This window comes from Carcharodon carcharias, chromosome 6 (genome assembly GCF_017639515.1).
Source record: "Carcharodon carcharias isolate sCarCar2 chromosome 6, sCarCar2.pri, whole genome shotgun sequence".
In the NCBI taxonomy this organism is placed as follows: domain Eukaryota; kingdom Metazoa; phylum Chordata; class Chondrichthyes; order Lamniformes; family Lamnidae; genus Carcharodon; species Carcharodon carcharias.
In genome coordinates this window covers 5,994,196-6,015,581 of record NC_054472.1, presented here as the reverse complement: position 1 = coordinate 6,015,581, position 21,386 = coordinate 5,994,196, and the positions used below count along the sequence as shown (strand labels likewise).

At 41.0% G+C, this 21,386-nt stretch overlaps 1 protein-coding gene across 4 annotated transcripts in view; it reads right to left on the bottom strand.

Moving 5' to 3' along the window:
- The window catches only part of emc2 (ER membrane protein complex subunit 2), a 102,189-nt gene that overhangs the window by 31,067 nt on the left and 49,736 nt on the right, over positions 1-21,386 (bottom strand). For all 4 annotated transcript variants that reach the window (XM_041190471.1, XM_041190472.1, XM_041190469.1 and 1 more), the window contains 5 exons: positions 14,829-14,914; positions 14,622-14,681; positions 8,764-8,845; positions 7,086-7,196; positions 6,170-6,274 (listed from right to left, as the gene is read on the bottom strand). In XM_041190471.1, the coding sequence (XP_041046405.1) occupies positions 6,170-6,274; positions 7,086-7,196; positions 8,764-8,845; positions 14,622-14,681; positions 14,829-14,914 (444 nt within the window). The remainder of the gene's footprint in view (positions 1-6,169; positions 6,275-7,085; positions 7,197-8,763; positions 8,846-14,621; positions 14,682-14,828; positions 14,915-21,386) is intronic.

The window sequence follows — 21,386 nt, the reverse complement described above, 5'->3', positions numbered from 1 at the left end:
ATATACCTTCTCCCAACACACATATGCACACGAAACAGTACTTTACATGAATCTTGTGTGTGTGATTCCCACATGTTTGTTCTCAGGAAACAATATTAGTTTGTGTTGCTATATTTAAGGATCTGGACATAGCACAGGCTAAACTCATAAGAATCTAACACAAAAGCAAAATACTGCAGACACTGAAAATCTGAAACAAAAGCAGAAAATGCAGGCAAAACTCAGCAGATCCGGTGGCTTCTACGGAGGTGAAAGATCATTGACATGAGACATTAATGCTGTTTCTCACCACAGATGCTGCCTGACCTGCTGAGTATTTCCAGCATTTTCTGTTTATATTTCATTAGAATCCTGCAGGCTGTTTTTTTTTGGTAACCTCACTAGCCGTAATAATCCTAACAGACCAAAGGCAAAATGATAGAGACCACATCTGATTAACTCTACAAGTCAAGAATCCATGCATAGCACCTAATGTCAACACATCAGTGTAAACTTTCTTCCAAGTATATTTGTGAACAGTACTCTAGTGGTTATCATACTGGATCAGCTAACTCTGAGGGAGTGAATTCAAATCTTACCATGCAAGTTATGAAACTGAAATACTAAACCACTGCTTACCTGCTGGTACTTACATGCTTCATTGCAGAGGCCTCAACTCTGCACATTCTGGACAGCCAGACAGTCACAGCCTGCTAGGGAATGTACAAGTGACCTGATTCCCCATTCCCAGATTTTACAGTGCTAGAAGCCCTCACACAACTCCCAATAAATTTCTCACATGCAATGCCACATGCTGGATACAAACTGTGCACCAGCCCATCCCATCATTCAAGGCAACCTCCTTTTACCATCTCACTTGTGCTTAGCCCGCCATGTTCAAAGTTCTTGATCTCTTGCTATCATTGCTTGGTATCACTGTTACGACCGGGATGGGAGGAGTGTACAGTTTATCTAGCCCCCCTACTCCACAGGTTACAGCAATAGTGTAAACATTTAATTTACTCACCAAAATGGCTAATTATTTACCTTCGCTACTGTTAGACCCAGAATAAAAGAGACCTTAACCAGGCTTCTTTCAATGAACTTAGAATAAGAACATCAGAAATAGGAGTAGGATTAGGCCATTCAGCCCCTCTTTCATTCCAGCTCCACATAGTCCTCAACTCTCCAATATTTCAAAAATCTATCTAGCTCCTCTTTAAATACTTTCTGTGATCCAGCTTCTATAACTCTCTGGGGTAGAGAATTCCAAACATTTACTACCCTCTGAGAAAAAAATTCCTTCGCATCTCAGTCTTAAATAAGTGTCCCCTTATTCTGTAACTACGTCCCTTACTTCAAGAAACATCTTCTCAACATCTACCCTGTCAAGCCCCTCAGAATCTTGTACGTTTCAATAAGATCACCCTTCATTTTTCTAAACTCTAATGAATGCCTAACCTGTTTAGCCGTTCTTGATAAGTCAACCTCTTCGTCCCAGGAATTATCCTAGTGAATCTCTTTTGAACTGACTCCAATGTCAGTATATCCTTTCTTAAATACGGGGACCAAAACTGTACACAGTACTCCAGGTGCGGCCTCACCAACACCCTGTACAGTTGTAACAAGACTTCCCTATTTTTAAACTCCAACCCCCTAGCAATACAGGCCAAAATTCCATTTGCCTTCTTAAATATTTCCTGCACCTGCATGTTAACCTTTTGTGTTTCATGCACAAGAACACCCAGATCCCTCTGTGCTGCATCTTTTTGGAGTCTCTCTCCATTTAAATAATAGTCTGCCTTTTGATTCTTCCTACCAAAGTTCATGACCTCACACTTTCCTACATTAAACTCCATCTGCCAAGTTTTTGCCCACTCACTCAACTTGTCTATATCCCCTTGCAGATTCCTTATGTCCTCATCACAACACATCCTCCCACCTATTTTTGTATCATCTGCAAATTTGGATACATTACACTCTGCCCCCTCCTCCAAGTCATTAATATAGATAGTAAATAATTGAGGCTCTAGGACTGGTCCTTATGGCACACCACTAGTTACGTCTTTCCAATCCGAAAAAACCTGGTTCTCTGACTTCTGTGTTAACCAATCTCAATCCATGCTGATACATTACCCCCAATGTTGTGAGCTCCTATCTTGTGCAATAACCTTTTATGTGGCACCTTATCGAATGCCTTCTGGAAATCCAAATACACTACATCTGCTGGTTCCCCTTTATCAACTTTGCTTATTATATCCTTAAAGAACTCTAGCAAATTTGTCAAACATGATTTCCCTTTCACAAAACCATGTTGACTCTGTTTGATTGCATTAAGCTTTTCCAAATGTCCTGCAATTTCTCCTTTAATAATGGACTGTAGCATTTTCCCAACTGCAGATATTAGGCTGACTGGCCTATAGTTTCCTGCTTTTGGGGTCTCCCTCCCTTCTTGAACATGGGCATCACATTAGCGGTTTTCCAATCCTCTGGGACCTTCCTGGAATCCAGTGAGTTCTGGAATATTTTGACCAATGCCTCTACTATCTCTGCAGCCACTTACTTTAAAACCCTTGGATGCAGGCCATCAGGTCTGGTGACTTGTCTGCCTTTAGTCCCATTAGTTTGTCAAATACTTTGTCTCTTGTGATAGAGACTGTTACAAGATCTTTCCTCCCATTAGCTCCTTGCTTATCTGATATCTTTGGGATGTTTATAGTGTGCTCCACCGTGAAGACCGATGCAAAATATTGGTTTAAATTATCTGCCATTTCCTTGTTCCCCATTATCAATTCTCCAATCGCATACTCCAAGGGTCCCATGCTCACTTTAGCTACTCTCTTTTTATATATTCGTAGAAGCTCTTGCTGTTTATTTTTATACCTCTTGCCAATTTATTTTCATAATCAATTTTCTCCCTTTTTATTAGCTTTTTAGTCATTCGCTGCTGGTTCCTAAAAAATTCCCAATCCTCTGGCCTACCACTAGTTTTTGTCACTTTGTATGCCTTAGTTTTTGATTGGATACTCTCATTGACCGCCTTTATTAACCACGGGTGGTTCATCCTTCTCATCGAATCCTTCTTTTTGATCGGGATAAATTTTTTCTGAGTGTTATGAAATATCTGCTTAAACGTCTGCCATTGCTCATCCACTGACCTTCCCCTTAGTCTATTTTCCCAGCCCGCTTTAGACAACTCTTTCTTCATACCTCTGTAACTGCCCCTATTTAAGTTGAGGTCACTGGTTTGAGACCTGAGTTGTGCGCCCTCAAACTGAATTTGAAATTCTACCATGTTGTGATCGCTACCCCCTAGAGGATCCTTAACTACGAGATCTGTTATTAATCCTACCTCATTACACATTACTAGATCTAAAATGGCCTGTTCCTGGGTAGGTTCTGCAATGTACTGCTCTAAGGAACAATCCCTGATGCACTCCACAAATTCCATGTTACCCCTGCCAATCTGATTTGTCCAGTCGATATGCAGATTAAAATTACCCATGATAATTGTAGCACCCTTTTTACACACCTCCATTATTTCCCGATTTATACTTTGTCCTGCAGTGAGAGACAACTCTTCAGGGGCCTATAGACGACTCCCACCCGTGACTTCTTCCCCTTGCTATTCCTTATTTCTATCCAAACTGATTCCACGTCACGATCTATGGCACCTATATCACTACTCACCACCACGCTGATACATTCCTTTATTAACAAAGCTACCCCACCTCCTTTTCCCCTTTGCCTATTTTTCCGGAATGCCGAATACTCTTGAATATTGAGTTCCCAGTTTTGGTCATCCTACAACCACGTCTCTGTAACAGCTATCAAGTCATGTCCATATATTACTATTTGTGCCACCAACTCATCTATCTTGTTACAAATGCTGCATGCTTTCAGATAAAGAGCCTTAAGCTTTGACTTTCTACCATTATTACTCATTCTGGTTCTAATTTCTGCTGCACTCTTCTGCTTACATTTTCTGCCCCTTCCTGTCACACTGTGATTATCGTTCACCACTTTACTACCTTGCAACTCTGCTCTCTCGTTTCTTTTTAAACTTCTCTTCTATTGAACCTTCCCCCGCACTAATTAGTTTAAAGTCCTATCTATAACTCTAGTTATACAATTCGCCAGGACACTGTTCCTAGCATTGTTCAAATGAAGCCCTGTCCTTCCCCAGTATGGATGCCAGTGCCCCATGAATCAGAACCTGTTTCTCCTATACCAAGCTTTGAGCCATGCATTTACCTCTCTAATTTTATTTACCATATGCCAATTTGCACGTGGCTCAGGCAGTAATCCGGAGATTATTTCCTTTGTGGTTCTGCTTTTTAATTTAGCCCCGAGATGCTCATAGTTCCTCATCAGAACCTCTTTCCTAGTCCTACCTATGTTATTGGTACCTACATGGACCATGACAACTGGATCCTTCCTCTCCCACTCCGAGTTCCTCTCCAGCCCAGGCGACATGTTCTTAACTTTGGCACCATGTAGGCAACACTGCCTTCGGGAGTCTCTGCTTCTGCTGCAGAGAACAGTAACTGTTCCCCTAACTATGCTATCTCCTATTACTACTACATTTCTCTTTTCTCCCCCCACTTGAATGGCGCTCTGTATCATGGTGCTGTGGTCAGCTTGCTCATCCTCCCTGCAGTCTGTGCCCTTGTCCACACCATGAGCAAGAACCTTGTACCTATTGGGCAAGGGCACCGGCTGAGGCTCTTCCATGGCTAAATTCTAGAACCCCATACCTACCTCACGCGCAGTTACACCCTCCTGTCCCTGACCATGGACCAAATTTGATGTAATTAATCTAATGGGTGTGACTGTCTCCTGAAACAAAGTGTCCAGGTAACTCTCCCCCTCCCTGATGTGTCGCAGTGTCCGCAGCTCAGACGCTAGCTCATCAACTCTGAGCCAAAGTTCCCCGAGCAGCCAATGCTTGCTGCAGATGTCGTCACCGTGGATCACACCAATGTACACCAGCTCCCACATACTGCAGCTGCAACACATCGCCTGCCTAGCCATTTCAATTCTATTTAATTAATTAATTTGAATGTTAAATATTTTAAAAATGAATTTCTTAACTGTACTCTACAGCTCTAATAACGTCTCCTGATTTAAACCACTTGGCCAATCAAAAGAGACATGAAAAGATACCCACCAATCACCTACCTGTTTTCCTGTGATGTCACACTTTGGCTCTGACAGGTTGAAGGGGCTCTCTGCTGCCAGGTTTTTATCTCCTGCCGCCGCTGACCTTCTCACGCAGGTCCATTAAGATTGATGATTGTTAGAATGATTGATTTGTGAAACAAAACTTTTTTTTTAAAACAAGTTGCAAGCATTGTTTAACACACAATTTGTAATCCACAAATGTAACTATCCATCCCTTTTAAAATTCCCCAGCACATACACAACACGCACACAAACAGAGCACAGTAAAATAGGGCTTCTGCAGAGATGGGTGCTTGAAGAAAAAGCTTCATAAAAAGAATAAAATTTGCAGGGTATTGGCACTGTTGATCTGGAGCTCCCTCATGTGAAGACAGACCGCTAGTCCCAGTAGATGTCTGGAGATGCTCACCAATGGAGCTTCAACGCGGAAGAGAATAGAGCCAGATCAATTTTTCTCGTCTCAGCCTCTCAGGTTTCCAAATACAGGCAAGTTCCACTGAAATGATGATTCCTAGCTGGATACTGATAAATACACTGTATTTCAGGCAAGGCCAGGAAAGCGCAAGCTGGGTAGCTTTCCCCTTCTCGGTTTATGCTCAACTGAGTTAAAAAAATGTTCAAAACATACTTTATCTCTGTCAGGCGATTTTCAGTAAATCACTAGGGCATTTGCTTTTGAAGCAGTTTTTTTTTCCCAATTAAAATGACTGCAGTTCAAATAAACAAATAGCTCTCTTCCACAATTGCCATGCTGGTCATTTAGCTGAGGTTATGTGATTTCTTGGAAAAGGCATGCTTGCTCACAGTCCAAGGTAAACTTATGACATTTTTTAAAAAAACTCAGGTGAGTTCCCAAGTGTCCAAATAATGCAATGTCCTCCCAACTTTTAAAAGAAAATATAGTTCCTTAAGATATGGTTCTAATATCATCCCAACTAAGTTCAACCAAAATGAGACTGGGGGCAAACCTGGTGAAATTAACATGTAGCGTTATTTTCTTACTCACCTGATAAGCTTTGTTGATCTGTGTAGCTGCCCAAGTAGCATACCTCATATTGTCCTTCTTCATTTTAGCATTAGCTTTAGAGCTTGATGCAATATGACTTGCAGACTGCAAAGGAAAGAGGGAAGAAATAAATCATTTCAACTTCTTCCCATATTGGGTGCTAACTGTGCAAAATAACATTTTCCATTTTTACCACACTAGAGTACGCCTTAGCACAAGGTAAGAAATTGCATGGATTTTGTCCTTGAATATCCAGAGCATTCACTGGCAAAACAGAAATGATGCAAACTACCAGTACGAACAATCTATTGCACCAAAAAGCACCGAGAGGAAACACACTTCAGAATGTTCTAACAGCATTCAGTGCAAAGAAAGCGTACATCATAGAGGTGAAATAAAGGCAGCAAATTCTGACAGACTGCTTCTTCCAACTCTTCAACACACATCGAGAGATTGGAGAAATTGGAATTGTTCTCCCTTAAGAGCAGAGAAGGTTAAGGGGATATTTAATAGAGCTGTTCAAAATGATAGAGCAGACAGGAAGAAACTGTGTTAGGAGGATTGGTAACCAGAGGGCACAGATTGAGGGCAAAAGGAGCAAGTTTTTTTACACAGAGTTGTGATCTGGAATGTGCTGCCTGAAAGGGCAGTGGAAGCATATTCAATAATAACTTTCAAAAAGGAACTAGGTAATTAGCTGAGGAAAAAAAATGCAGGGCTATGGGGAATGAGTGGGACTAATTGGATTGCTCTTTCAAGCGGAGACACAATGGGTCGAATAGTTCCTACTCTGCTGTATCCTTCCATCACACTCTAGTCATGGTTACAAGGTTATGAATGAAAGGTGATCTAACTTCTCCACTGAATTACTATATAATGTCACTGGGGAAAGATCCCTCAACATGTTCCAGCTTACCATGTAAAGCCCAAACAAAGCACGCATGTTTCTGTTGTTTAGTTTCAGTGCCTGGGAAAAATACTTCCGAGAGATTTCCAGGCTTTCCAGTCCACCCTGGGTGTATTTCACCTGTGAGACACAGAAACGTATAAGAATAATAAAGTGTAAAGCTGGATTTCAATGCCGTGTGAAGCCATGCACAAAGCTCTTGGATTGGAAGCATACCGTTTCTGATTAACCATTCAAATTGTCTTGTAAAATCTGAAGCGCCTACTTGCGAACCAGTTAGAGCAACTTTAGGATGGTTTTGGTGTTGTGGTTACATAGATTTTACGGCACAGAAACAGGTCATTCGGCCCAACTGGTCTTTGCCAGTGTTAATGCTATACACATATTTCCTTTCACCCTACTTCATCTCACCACAAAAACTTCTATCACTTTTTCTCTTATATGTTTTGCTAGCTTCCTCTGACTACTCCACACGGTAGTGAGTTCCATCTTCTCACTACTCTCATGACTAAGAAAGTTTCTCCTGAATCCCTTATTGGATTTAATAGTGACCACCTAATCAAAAGTACGAGTCACTGCTAGGAGCTGAATACTTTTCATCCTTCCGTATCCATCCCTTTCTGTGTCTGCTGTATCATGGGTTGGCCACTCTCTTCAACTAAATAATGCAGCATAATTATAGCTTCACAGAAGCGCAACATAAACTGCACATTTCCATACAACCACACAAAAAGACTGAACACCAATCAATTCCATCTCTAACGTTTTCCAACTGAAGAAAGACCGTTGACTTGAAATGTTAACTCCATTTCTCTCTCCGCAGATGTGTCCAGGCCTCGAGTATTTCCAACATTTTCTTTTTATGTCTACCTGAAGTTTGTTACTATCCTCCCCATTGTTTACTACATTTCCAAGTTTTCGTGTCACCTGTAAACCACGTTACGCTGAAACACGGCAGGCAATTTGTGTATAGGAAGGTTCCACAAACAGGCTGTCTAGATATTGCCACACTGCTGTTTCTGGGAGTTTTCTGTTTGCAAATTGGCCGTCAAATTTCCTACCTTACAACAGGGACTTCAAAACTTCTTACCTGGCTGCAAAATGTTAACGGATGTCCTGAGGTCATGAAAAGCACTACATAAATGCAAGCCAATCTTTCTTTCTATTGGAAAAAATACTTATGCTTCTAAAGCACCTTTCATGACCTCAGGATGCCCCAAAGCATTTTACAGTCAATTGCAATGTTGTAATGTAGGAAACACAGCAGCAAATTTGCACACAGCAAGGTCCCATAAACAGCAGTGTGAGAATGATCTAATGACCTGTTTTTGTGATGTTGGTTAAGAGATAAATATTGGCCAGGACACTGGGGAGAATTCCCCTGCTCTTCTTCAAAACAGCGGCTGAGAGTTCTTTTATGCCCATCTTAGAGCACAGACGGGGCCTCGGTCTAACATCTCATTTGAAAGGTGGCACCTCCGACTACTCTCGATTGTTAACCTGGATTACATGTTCAAGTCTCATGTGTGGGACTTGAACTTTCAACGCTCAGAGACACGACTGCTACTCACTGAGCCACAGCTGACACATATCACCTTCAGACCCAGGTCAAGGTTGTTATGTATCAAGCAGAACATGATCAGATTAATCCCATGATATCCCATGAGAATGCTCCTCTCGCACCTACCTCTGCATAGTGTTGACAGTACAGGTGATTGTGAGGGTTAGTCATCATGAGTTCCTCTAAGCAAAATGCTGCTTTTCCATAACTGTGTAAAGGAGACAAAGAGAAGAGTTGTGTTTTAAAATCTAGTTCACATAACAACTAGTTTGTCCTAGTCATTTTTATGATCTGGATATTCCCACTGCTAAAGCAATTGAAGTTCAGAAATTCATTGTGTCAAGCATATTACAGTTACAGATGTCCTGAAGTTGTGAATTGTGCTATATAAATGCAAGTCAGTTGATGTATATCTTCTGCTACAGACCTAACAGGCTGAATGGCCTCCTTTTGTGCTGCACTATTCTATGATTCTATGTCTCGTGTCGTACAATACTAAACAACAAAATCTAGATTCGTGTTACAATACATTGGAAAAACTGGTTATGCTGCAAGTCTTAAAGAAAATTGGGTGCTATATTCATTGTTAGCCGAACGATTAACAGCATGCATCTCTGACCTGTCACAACACTCATTGATCATTAACTTGGCACTTCCTCCGAATAGTATTCTGCTCTCCATTTAAGTATGAAAGGGAGATGTAGGGGATATTCTGCCTGAGGCATATTACTTGCAGTGCACCAGGTCAAAAACTACTTTAGGCATTTTCTGCTCCTTTGAATAGTTGACTGAGAGGTCAATAAAATTTTGATGGGTAAGAATATCAAAGGATATGGAGCAAAGGTGGGTTAATGAAGCTGAAGTACAGATCAGCCATGGCCTAGCTGAATGACAGAGCAGGCCTGAGCAGCTGAATAGCCTCCTCCTGTTTCTGTTCTTGCTTGCTGCTGTGACTTATGGCAGCCACTTTACAGAGATGGAGATAGTCTTAACAACTGCATTTCAACAAAACTGTGGTGCTCCTGGTAACAGCAGGCGATCGATGCCAGTCCTTGAGCCTTTGAGACACCTAGCTTGCTACCAGCCTCAGATTTTAACATGGCCAGTCCCCTTCACAGGACCATAGTCTGCAGCGTTAAATTTAATTTTGGAAAAAGCTAGTCATCAAATGTTAGAAGCCAATTTACTGGCTAGTCTTGTCATCACGCCACTGGCCAACCAAATTGCCTGGAACATTTAGTGTCACTGCTGCATGGAACACGGAAATAAACTGTGTTCACATTGCAAACACGAAACTGCAGGAGTGGGAAACAATGCACAAAGCACACCACAGAAGATGAAGAAAAAATGCTTAATCATCAACTAGTGAGTTAGCACGGACAGAAAATTAAATATAATTTCACAATTTACTTTTAAAATCAAGCCCCTAATTATTAGCATTGTTTGATCTTCATACATTTTTTTTTAAGAAAACTTTTGGAATATTGGCTTGTAATCCTCAGTTTACTTTTGCGTTCAATATAATTATCCCTCATGATTTCTTCTATTACTCTGAAATGTTTAGTTGCTTCTAATTAGATTCAGCTTTGTACTCACAACCTCACTGACCTGTCTGAAAATTATGCACTTACCCCTTGAATATATTGCAATTAAAGCAGAGTTTATTAAAAGATTCAATGTGCCCATCGTAATTTTTCAAAAGGGGGACAGGGTGAATGGGAAAATTTCAACTACGTGTGGGGCTGGGAGAGAAGGTCAACCAGCAACAAATTGCAGGACTGGAGGGGGGAATCCCCCCTCCACCAAGACTGTGTTGGGGGAGCAGAGCACTTTTTTATTCTTTCATGGCATATGAGTATCTCTGGCTAAACCAGCATTTGATGCCAATCCTAAATGCCCTTGAGAAGGTGCCTTTGAAGGAACATGATGCAATCGCTGCCTCAAATGCTCTCTGTGACAAAGCTCCAACAACTGTTAAAGAGAGATGTTTATCTTAACCTCCTTCCTCACTGAATGGCAATTTTAAATTGATGACCCAATGTCACTGACTCCTTGGCCAGGGAAAATAGCATTTCCCTACTCAATCTAACTAAACTCACCATAATTTAAAAAAAAAAGCTCTATTAAATCTCTTTGCTTTCTCTGCTCTGGTGGAAATAGTCCCAGTTTCTCACATTCTAGGCATCTTACATAAGGTTTACATAAACTAGGCTTGTATTCCCTGGAGTTTGGAAGGTTAAGGGGTGATTTAATTGAGGTTTTCAGGATTGCAAAACGAATTGATAGGGTGGATAGGGAGAAACGTTATTCACTGGTGGGGGAGTCGAGGGCATGGAAATATAACCTTAAAATTAGAGCCAATCCATTCAGGAGAGAAGATAGGCAACATTCCTTCACTCAAAAGATGGTAGGAGTGTGGAACTCTCCCACAAAAAGCTATTTCAATTAATAATTTTAAATCGGAGATCAGTAGATTTTTGTTAGACAAGAGTATAAAAGAAAATGGAGCCAAGACAGCTAAATGGAGTTAAAATACATATAAGCTATGATCTCACTGAATGGCAGAACAGGTTGAGGAACTGAATGGCCTATTCCTATTGCCCGTGTCTCTCTTCAAAACAGTTTTCCAACCCTGGCATCATCCTGTTGAATCTACACTCTCTATGGATTTAATGTCCTTTCAACAGTGGGCTGTTCATAACCTTGTGCAAAACTTGGCATGCCAGACAAAATGTAGAAGTTTTTGTTCATTTCTCTGGGGTCTGGAACATGTTGTGGATATTTCCCATTACATTGCATTCTGCAGTCTCCCCGTGCTACAGAGTCTAATGACTGAATGATGACACCCTGGGAGAGCCAACTCTCTGTAATGTCGGATTTTAATTACTAACTCCCAGTTACAAGCTGCTCCACTGTCTTCTATGCCACTCAGTTATTCTTTTTACTGCTTGGTTCCAATCTGGGGGGGGGGGGGGGGGCGTGTAATCAGAAATTGGAAAATTCAGTGCTCAGCTGTTATCAAAAGTTCCGGTCTCAGGTGCCCTTGGTTAGGGTTGAGGGGGCTGTCAATCAGCGCAGCAAATTATAGAGTCCATTGCTGCAGAGGTACCTTGAATCATATGAGGCTGTTGCAACTTCCAGCATCCAGTCTGCAATCAAACCTTGAATAACTTATTTAGGAAGACAAATAGTACAGGGAATGAGTTAACCACAATTCCATGTCCCATCTTATGTGAAAACTGTGTTTATAATTTCAAGCTTTAGGTTTTCTGGTAACTTTTTCCTGTTTAAACATGTGTAAGCAGATCAATGGCTTTATTGCAGGTCTTTGAGCAAGTCATTGCTTGGAATTAAGTCACTCAATCAAAAGATAGTGAGTAACCCTACACCAAGGTCATTTAGGGACTTTCATATAAGCAGAATACATTTGACCTGTACATGACTAAACACAGTTCCATCTGGATTGGTTTGCCTTTTTCATATATAAAATGCAAATAAATATAAAATACCTTCAACATCGTGTGAGCAATAGGCATCCTTTTATCAGCTGTGCAATACCTACCAATTAAATGACACCATTTTCTATTCCACCGTATCTTTTTGGGGGTGGTGGAGGGATTTTTTTTAAGCAGAAAGCCAATGCTATAAGCTCTTACTCAAATTATAGCTTGACAAATTGCTGCATTAATTTCTCTTCCAAACCCTACATATTACGTTCTCTCCAAGGAGACCAAATCCAACAGAGCACTGACCTACAAGTAATCCCTTGTGAAAGTTCTGCTTGTGAGGCCAAAATAAGGTTAACACTAGCACTAATTGCAAACAGGGAATCATCTGTTGAGACAGTTTTTTCAGATAAAACCACCGCTGTCGAAACATTTCCACCAAGAAGAATGGACTCAATACCAAGCACTAAATTAAAGATTCCAGTACCATTTTTCACATCCAAAGATATTAATAATATTACATTAGCCATTTATCCAAATATGGCTAATAAATGGCTACATGCTCTTCACTTCAGTTTCATTCTACAATGAAACCGTTACCAGATATAACCCAGAACTGGATCTTTCTCATGCCCCACAAGTCCCACTTCCATCATTCCAAGGGTTCAAGCCTCCAGAACTACTTTAACAGCTCCTTTTGGGTTTTGTAATGAAGTGGTTTGGCTACATTTACACCTCTTGCTCTTGAAGATTGATCAAAATGTAAGGGTTGTTGGCACGGTCTCACAGAAACCTAGCAACGTTTGGGCTGCGTTATGGTCTTGAAAGTTAATTTACACTGAAATTCAGATCTGGTTTCAAATAATGGGAATCAAAATTGCCATCAGCTGCACAAACATAAGATTTTGCACATACTTAAATTGAAGTTTTTGAAGTCCAAGAATATTGTTCCCATTCATCAGTTCATTTTGGTGAGAAGGCTTTAACCACTATGTAACAAAATCTTTTGAGGCGCTATGTGACATCAATCACACAGCAGCTGACCCAAAGAGGTGCAATGCCAACTTCTGTTTTGCCATTGGGTAAAATTATTCACTCCTGGCAAAGGCAGACTGCATGCCAGTCTGGAAACGTGCCAGGACAGTTAACGCAGCTGTGTCATTAATGGATTGGTGGTGACAGTGAAAAGGAGCAATCACATGGCAGAGCTGGCCAAACAGCAACAGCCGGACCGAATGTCCACTCTTCATCTCCACATCATCCAAGGGGGAAGAGATTCTCCAACATTCCCACTGCTGTCTTAAAACGTGACCAGAAGCCAAATGGGATACAGCATCTAAAAACTCATTTAGCTGGTCTGAGAGATTTTAATGGGTCCGGGGGTTCCATCTTCACCAAGTGTTAAAATTCACTTCCAATAATGCAATGAGGCTGAGCACATTGGTTGGAATGCACTGCACTATATTGCAGGGTACAAGGGATGCTGAGCATTCAGCACACATCACTGGTAAACATCCTATTAATGCAGGGTTAGAGTTTGATGGATGCACTATAGGACATGAATATTCTTGTTTCCAATTTTCTTCTCCTTCGTGCAACTGTTTTGCTGAGCAACTTGACAAAGAATTACATTCATGTTCTACAAGAAGCTGTTTGGAAATGCATGGCACTTGTCATAAGGTAGGTCATACACAGTGATTAGAGAAAACTGTTAAAAGGCCAGCATTCGGGGATATGATAAACTGTGACCAACTATTCCGACTTCTGCAATTTGGAAACAATCTTCTTCTCTTTTGCTTTTTCTTTTTCCCAAACAGATGCTGACGACACTTAGCCTAGTTGCTAACCCACCATCATCTACTGGGAATTTGTGGTTGGCACAATTTGTTTCTTGGCAATATTACGGGAAGGGAGGGAGCGAGGTGATATAATCTAGTCTGGAGAGAAAAAAAAATTGTGACAAAAGTGACAAGGGCTTTATAGAAAGGGGTGGAAAATGCTGTGATATTAAAAGACTTATTAAGCTCGAAACTAATCCCCTCACATTGGGATTTCCTCTTTCCACTGCCACAACAAATGCAGCTAACAAAACCATAAATATCCAATAAACAGTTTTTGTGCTATGACCGAGATTCCTGGGCCAGCTGCTTTTTCACCCTGACAACAGACTGCACAGTCTGAACTCCTAATTCTCATCCCTTAACAATAATATGGCATAGATGTGACAGAAACCAAATGATTTTTCCATCACCCTCACGCCACAGCCTATTCTCCTAGCAACACAGCCACCAGCGAGGATATGGAAGTGCTTTCTTCTCCTGCAAGTGAGGGGGGCTTACAGTTAAATCCTATTAAAGTCTGATTCCGTGAAACAAACAGCAGCAATGTTCAATCTTGCCCCAGGAGACCTTGGCATTTTGAGAACCATTGTGATCCTCTTGGAACCTCAGTGGATCATGCTGCCTACTCTTGTGGCAAAATGAAGAGCAGTAACTTGTAAAAGAAACATAGCATATTTCAGATAGATAGCATACTTACTCATGCTCATTGATATAAAGCTCTGCTAGCTCGTGCCAAGCCTCTTGGTCTCCAACAAACCTGTAGATAAGAGAACAGGTACTTTTTAAACAAATGCATGGGGGAAGGGTGGGGGGGGGGGGTGCAGTTGAATTAGAATGCAAATTCCCTTTTAATTAAAAATGGTTTATCACAGGGCATAGCTCAATCCCCTTGTAAAACACTCACTGTTCCAGATACTCATTCAGTTCCCTGATGGCTTCAGTGGTTTTCCCGAGGGCTTTGAGAATGGCAATCTTACGCTTCCGTGCTGCCTGTGGATTGACATTAATGGAGGATTATGGTCTCATAATTCCTCAAGTGTTTGTAAAGAAGGTAATTTGACTGTGCAAATTATTATCTCAATGCCAGAAAATTCCATTGCAGAATGATTGCATGACTGGAGTTTATCAACATCCCCTTGTGAATTCGAAAACCTGCCTGTACAATCACACTGCACTTTGCTTCTGGTGCTAACAGTACATGCATCATTTCATTTTGATAAATGATTTTACTGCTTTCCTTAAGGGCACAACAGCAGGATCCTCAAATCTGTACCCATCAAATGTTTATGTCATTCATCGGATTTGTATCTTGGGGATAAATTGTAATGAAGGATTAAAGCACCCCACTGTGTTATCTCCTTGTCAGTTGAACAATCTTGCTGACAGCAGCTTGGATGGATTTGCTTTTACTATGCTTTACTTGACATGGAAAACAGCGGTAAATAGCAAACTATTTCACATATGTATAAACACACATTTTCACTGAAGGCAGGGTCAGAAATAGTGTGGTAACTCAAAATGAACACATACAAAACTTACAACAATGTTTAAAAGTTATCTTTTGCAGACCCACTGGTATCCAATAAGTGAAAGCATTTACCCAATGCAGCATTAAGCTAAACAGAGCAGAAAGTCTGGGGTTCAACTCCTGGTCAGTAATGTGTTAGCTAATTTCAGATGGAGTGGCAGTGCAGCAGCACTGGGTGCCTGTGGAGGGGTAGGGGTGGGGGTGGGGTAGCTGTTGATCATTAACCATGCATATGTGTGGACATAATGGGGACTCAGATACCCTCCAGTTAAATTGCCTTTGGAAACTCACCACCCAGGCTCACACAAGAATGTCATTTGGTCAAGGAATCACAAACCTGCCAGAACACACTGAACAAGACCCGAGAGTGAAGCAACACGCTTGGTGTTAGACCTTAGGGTGATGTAGCACCCATGGAACTAGACCTTAGGGTGAGGCAGCACCCATGGCTTTAGACCCTAGGGTGAGGCATCATCCAAAGAATGAGACCCTGGGGTGAAGCAGCACCCACGGCTTTAGACCCTAGGGTGAGGCAGCACCCAATGAGACCCTACAGTGAAGCAGCACCCATGGAACTAGACCCTAGGGTGAAGCATCACCCAAAGAATGAGACCCTGGGGTGAAGCAGCACCCACAGCTTTATACCCTAGGGTGAGGCAGTACCCAATGAGACCCTACAGTGAAGCAGCACCCATGGAGCAGCATAAGTTTGGAGAAATGAATCCTCTTCTTGATTAACTAGACTGAGCAAAACTTGGAGTTGGAAAAAAGAGGAAATGTATACTGTATTATATGCAGTAACATTTCCAAGTAATAACATTTTCGTAAAAATGCCAATTTTATTTTTTGCGTCAAACTCTATGATGCTGTGTCTCCCTGTTGGACCAACTCATTGATTGACTGCAAGTTCCCCAACTAGCACTGGAGTTTCTGGGGTCCCACACCTCTGGAATGTCTCCCGGGCCGGAAGTCTGAAATCCAATCCATTCCAGGACACTCTGCTTGTTTAAAGTATTATATTTCTGTATAAATATTTTGTGCAAAAAGTACTCCAGCCTTGCCCATACTTGAAGGCTTTCCTTCCCCTTTTGAGACTAACTTGAATCTACGGTACCGTAACTTTGCATTTTTAGGTTATATTTGAAGAAAAGAACTAATAAAGCTTACTTAAACTGCTAATCCTTTCCCACACAACTGACATTTATAAGGTCAACTGCATGCTTGCTTTCTCTCCAACAATGGCCATCATGGCACCTTTGTGTGTTTAAAATTATCTCAGGATTCTCCCAAGCTCTATTGTAAAATATATCACAGAAGGAGCAAGGATTGTCTGTTGTGGCATTTAAATGACTTATGTAATAAAGCTGTTGTATGAGAAAAAGATTTGTAGGTTTCATTAAGCATTCTTAATATGTTGCTACTGCTATATCTTCTCTTAGTGAGCACCGAGCTCAGGACCTCAGCAAATCAAGCTTACACTTTCTTTGTCCTCACAGGAGTTCAGACTTACTCAGACAGATATAACCTGAATTACGTCATTTGTGTACCATCCTTCCATTAAACAGGCACAATCCCTTCCATCCCAGTTTATGTTCCAAGTGTGTTACGTCCACACAAACAGCTGTTTCCTTGGCCACAAGTGTTCTGAACTGCGCTTAAAAAATCTGTTTGGTTTGGTTTGTCTATGTAAAACCTACACAAATGTTTTCATCTCTAAGTAAGTGGCAACTCAAACTACAACATGGGGAATGGCTGCCCCTGTAAGTGAGATACAGGAAATGCAGCAACCACCCTGAAATCTGATTGTGATAAGAGGATGACAAGCTTAGAAAGTTCAGACACAAGTTATCTAAAAGGGCTCCATAATAACAGGAATAAAGTGTTCAAAAGCCCTTCCTATTTAGCTCATGGAATTTTTATGTTAAGACTGATTTGTAATGTTCTATTTAAGGGGCTCTTTCACACTTTATATACACTTGTTCCAACACATTGAAAGGAATACCTGTTTGTGCTTTAAATTAATTACATCCATACAGATAGCTACATCTCTGGTCGCAACATTTCTAAGCTCGACTCAAAAAACTGATTAATTTTTATATAAGCATGGTCCATTATCCAGTTGTAAGGCTGAGAAAAAATTCTCAGTAATTATAAGGTATTAAAAAAAAAGGCGCATTTCTTTTAATAGGCAACCATCGGCCCCACAAGTACTAATCAGTTATTCTGATTTTCTCAACTACTTTCTAAAAATTCACCCTGTGTGTGAGGGCGCCGCTGGCAAAGCTGGTTTTTATTGCCCATCTCCAATTGTCCTTGAGAAGAACAGGGTAGCAAAGAAAACACCTGACTTACTCATCCTGTCCAGTCCTGACTTGGTGCAGCTTACATCGACTACCCCCTCCCCCAACAAACCCTATCCCCAAAAAAAGGATCAAGATTCAGGAACCAATAGTAACAGGTGGCAGCGCTCAGTGACCTAGCTGCCTTCTGTAGAGATGTTTGCCACTCTGGGAGCTCCCTTATGAAGGTACCCTCACTGTGCAAGCCAGCCCAAAGGCCAATGGCTCTCTGTGAAAAGTGCTGCCTGAAAACTTGAAAGTCCTTCCCCTGATTCCCACACCAAGATCCCCTAATAGCCCTCTCTTTCAAGCTGGCCGCAGAATGCATTTCCAATGATCCCTGTAAGGAACTTGCCCATAATCAAATTCAAACTAATGGGGCTATAGTTTCCCGCTTCTGACTTTGTGCTCTTTTTAAATATTAGTACTAAATGGGCCTCCTTCAAGCCTGTTGGAACAATCGTAAGCTATTAAATAAATTACCAAGTTACTCAAGAGGGTTACCCACCATTTCTGTGAGCACCTTAGGGTGAATACAGTGAAGGCCAGCTGCTCAATCTGTTTGAAGAGCCAGGACTGAATTGTGTACAAACGTATGAAATAGGAGTCAGCGGCCATTTGGCCCCTCGAGGCTGCTCTGCCATTCAATAAGATCATGGCAGATCTGATGTTTTATACAAAAAAAGAGAAAGGCTGCTTCTAAAATTGGTTCAGGAAACCTCGGGCAGAATTTCCCAGTCGGTGTGCAGGGGCAGGACATGCAAAATGACGTGGGGTGGCGTTGGCGTGTGTCCCGATGTCACTCCGCGTCATTTAGATTTTTAGTTTGGCTGCGCGCCCGCCAAACTGTCAAAGGCCTTTTAAGGCCTGTTAATTACCTAAATGAAGTCATTGTCAGGGCTGGCAGCCCAACCTTACGCCGGGTTTCCAAAATAACATGAAACCGCATCCATTAGGGGGATGAGGTTTCATGAGGGTTTTAAAAATGTTTATTAAGTTTTAACAATCAAGTAATTGACACGTCCCAGCTCATGTGACAGTGCCACAGGAGGGGACATGTCAGTAATTTTTTTTCTTCTCCGTTCAGCACAGTTTTTAAAGTTGAAGCGATCTCCCTGAAGCAGCACTTAGCCTCAGGGTGACCTGTGGCTTCTTTCGCACGTGCACGTAGGAGTGCACGGACCTGCTCAGGGAATCCCCGCCTGGCGCACACAGGGAGCGCACAGCGCTTCAGAGCAGACGTCACACTGGGCAGGCCTTAATTGGCCTGCCCGCGTAAAATGGCAGCATGCCCCCGACTGGGGGTGCCGATCGGGAACCCACCCACCCACAAGCACGCTCAGACAACCCCCCCGCCCCGACAAGCAGAAAATACTGCCCCTAGTTTTCTAATACTCTAGTGAAAGGGGCAGGACTTACAAACGGCAAGTCCTGGCATGTTGCATGAATGGCCAGTGAGAAAGACCACCACCCAAGTACACAATGGAAATTGCAACCATCTCCCTTGATAGTGATGGGTCAGGATATGTGAAACTCAAAGGGCCAAGCACCTCCAACAGAAAATGTTAAAAACATTTCAAATTTCTAAATTTTTTTCACATCTTCATGTTATAAAATATTAGCAAGATGGCATTCGCGAGAAACTATCCGGAAGGATATGACTGGTTTCTCCTTATGCAGAAAATTTGTAGCTGTTGCCAACAGCTGATTCATTTTTTTTCTGTACCTTGTCATTGGCAGTTTTCATTGCTGCTTGCTACTTGTTGATTTATGATGTTCCATGTTATTTTATGAATTTTGAAACCTGAAATTCATTAAAGTTTCATCACACACAACATGATGTATATGACTGTTGACTGTAGAAGCTAACCCTCTACCCAAAGGAGGAAATGAAGAGTTCATGCTTGACTTTAAGCAGACTGACTGGAGAAGTGGCAGGAACAGTAAATTAACACCTGGCTGCTTTAACAAACATAAATTGCATTTAAAAAAAAAATCAACCAAAAAATCTGCTGTTAAGTTGAAGCTGAGGCTGCTTTATGCTGTGTAGTCTAATTAACTGCACCTTAGGCTCAAACATACTTATTTGGCGAGGTAACTGTTTCAAGTGAGGTCACTTTGAGTTTAATTGCTCTTCACACCACAAGTCAAAAATTTTGATGAAAATATTGAGCTTCCTTTTTTTTTAAACAAACAAGCATTTTATAAGTCAAAGGCTACAAAAATACAGACTCACGAGTTAAGGAGTTTCTGTTGGTGTCAAGAGTTTTTGTAGAGTATAAAGAGCTTCTTTACTTTCCTTTATTAAAAAATTGAAGACATTTGTGTGGAAGCCATTTAGCTGGAAGAAATTTGGATTAGAATAAATGTCACAATAATATGTTAAGAAGTGTAGTGTGATTGGCAGGAAATGCAAGCTTATATTCCACTCTTATTCTCATCCACTCTCCCAACACACTGATCATAGTGAGCCAGGAGAATTTTTTTTAAACAATGGAGCATTAATAAAGTGTGCTGAGCAACAAGTGCACACTAACCACAAGCATATCCACCAATTTTGTATATATGCATATTAATCAATATTATTATTAGGCAATAACCACAAATTGTTTAGGTTCAAAAGTACTTCTCAACATCGCAGATAGTTGTTCCATAGTCCCTAATGTTATTGGAAACAGGGTGATAATTTGTTCGAGGGTTCAGGCAAGAATGAGCAGCTAAGTAATGACACTGCAGGGAGAGGGCAAAAGAAAACGTACACGAGTAAGGGCTACAAAAACAGTATCAGACATTTGTTTAAAATGTACCAGATATGTGTCACAAGAAAATTATAGTGGGAATGAAGAAAGAAAGTACCGCCAAGTATCAGAGTATTTGTTAATTTGTTCTCATAACCAAACCCTTTTATAAAAACTAATATTGTTCAATAGTACGTGTGAGATAGTTTCAACATGATACACATTTTTGCCTAACAATTATTTTGGAAGGCCATAAAATATCTGCCTTCAGAATTAATCCTCTATTGTCAAAACTCTGAAGTCGCCTTTACTTTTTCTTAAAGAGATCTATATATATGGATGGGCAGTGCTTTCAATTCACTCCTTTTCAGTAATTCTATTTTTTTTAAGCTTTCCAAATCTTGCCTTTTCCAAATTCAGATGAGGAAGACCGTTTGGATATTTTAGCTCCTACTGTCCATAAAGATCCTATACCTCCCCTCTTGTGGCTCTCGATCCATGACATCCAATTGTTTCTTAAAGAGCTCTAGGATATTGTTATGGCACAGCCAATGGTAAGTACTGAGTTATTCAAATCCCAAAGGGAAACTTGAAACAACTGCCACAACTTGTTTTGTAGTTTGTATACACTTTGAGATGCATACCTTGAATTCAGTAGTAATAAGACCACCAAGTCTTACAGGTTTTACAAATCTAGATTAAACATTTATTAATAAGAGAAATGATTTCAAACACATACATAGACCTACAAATTACTACTATGATAACTTCTAATCCCCTAATCAATCTAACTCCCAGTTACACTTTCATTAAGGCAACAGTAAGACACACAGATTTTACAAGACCCAGGCAAAGAA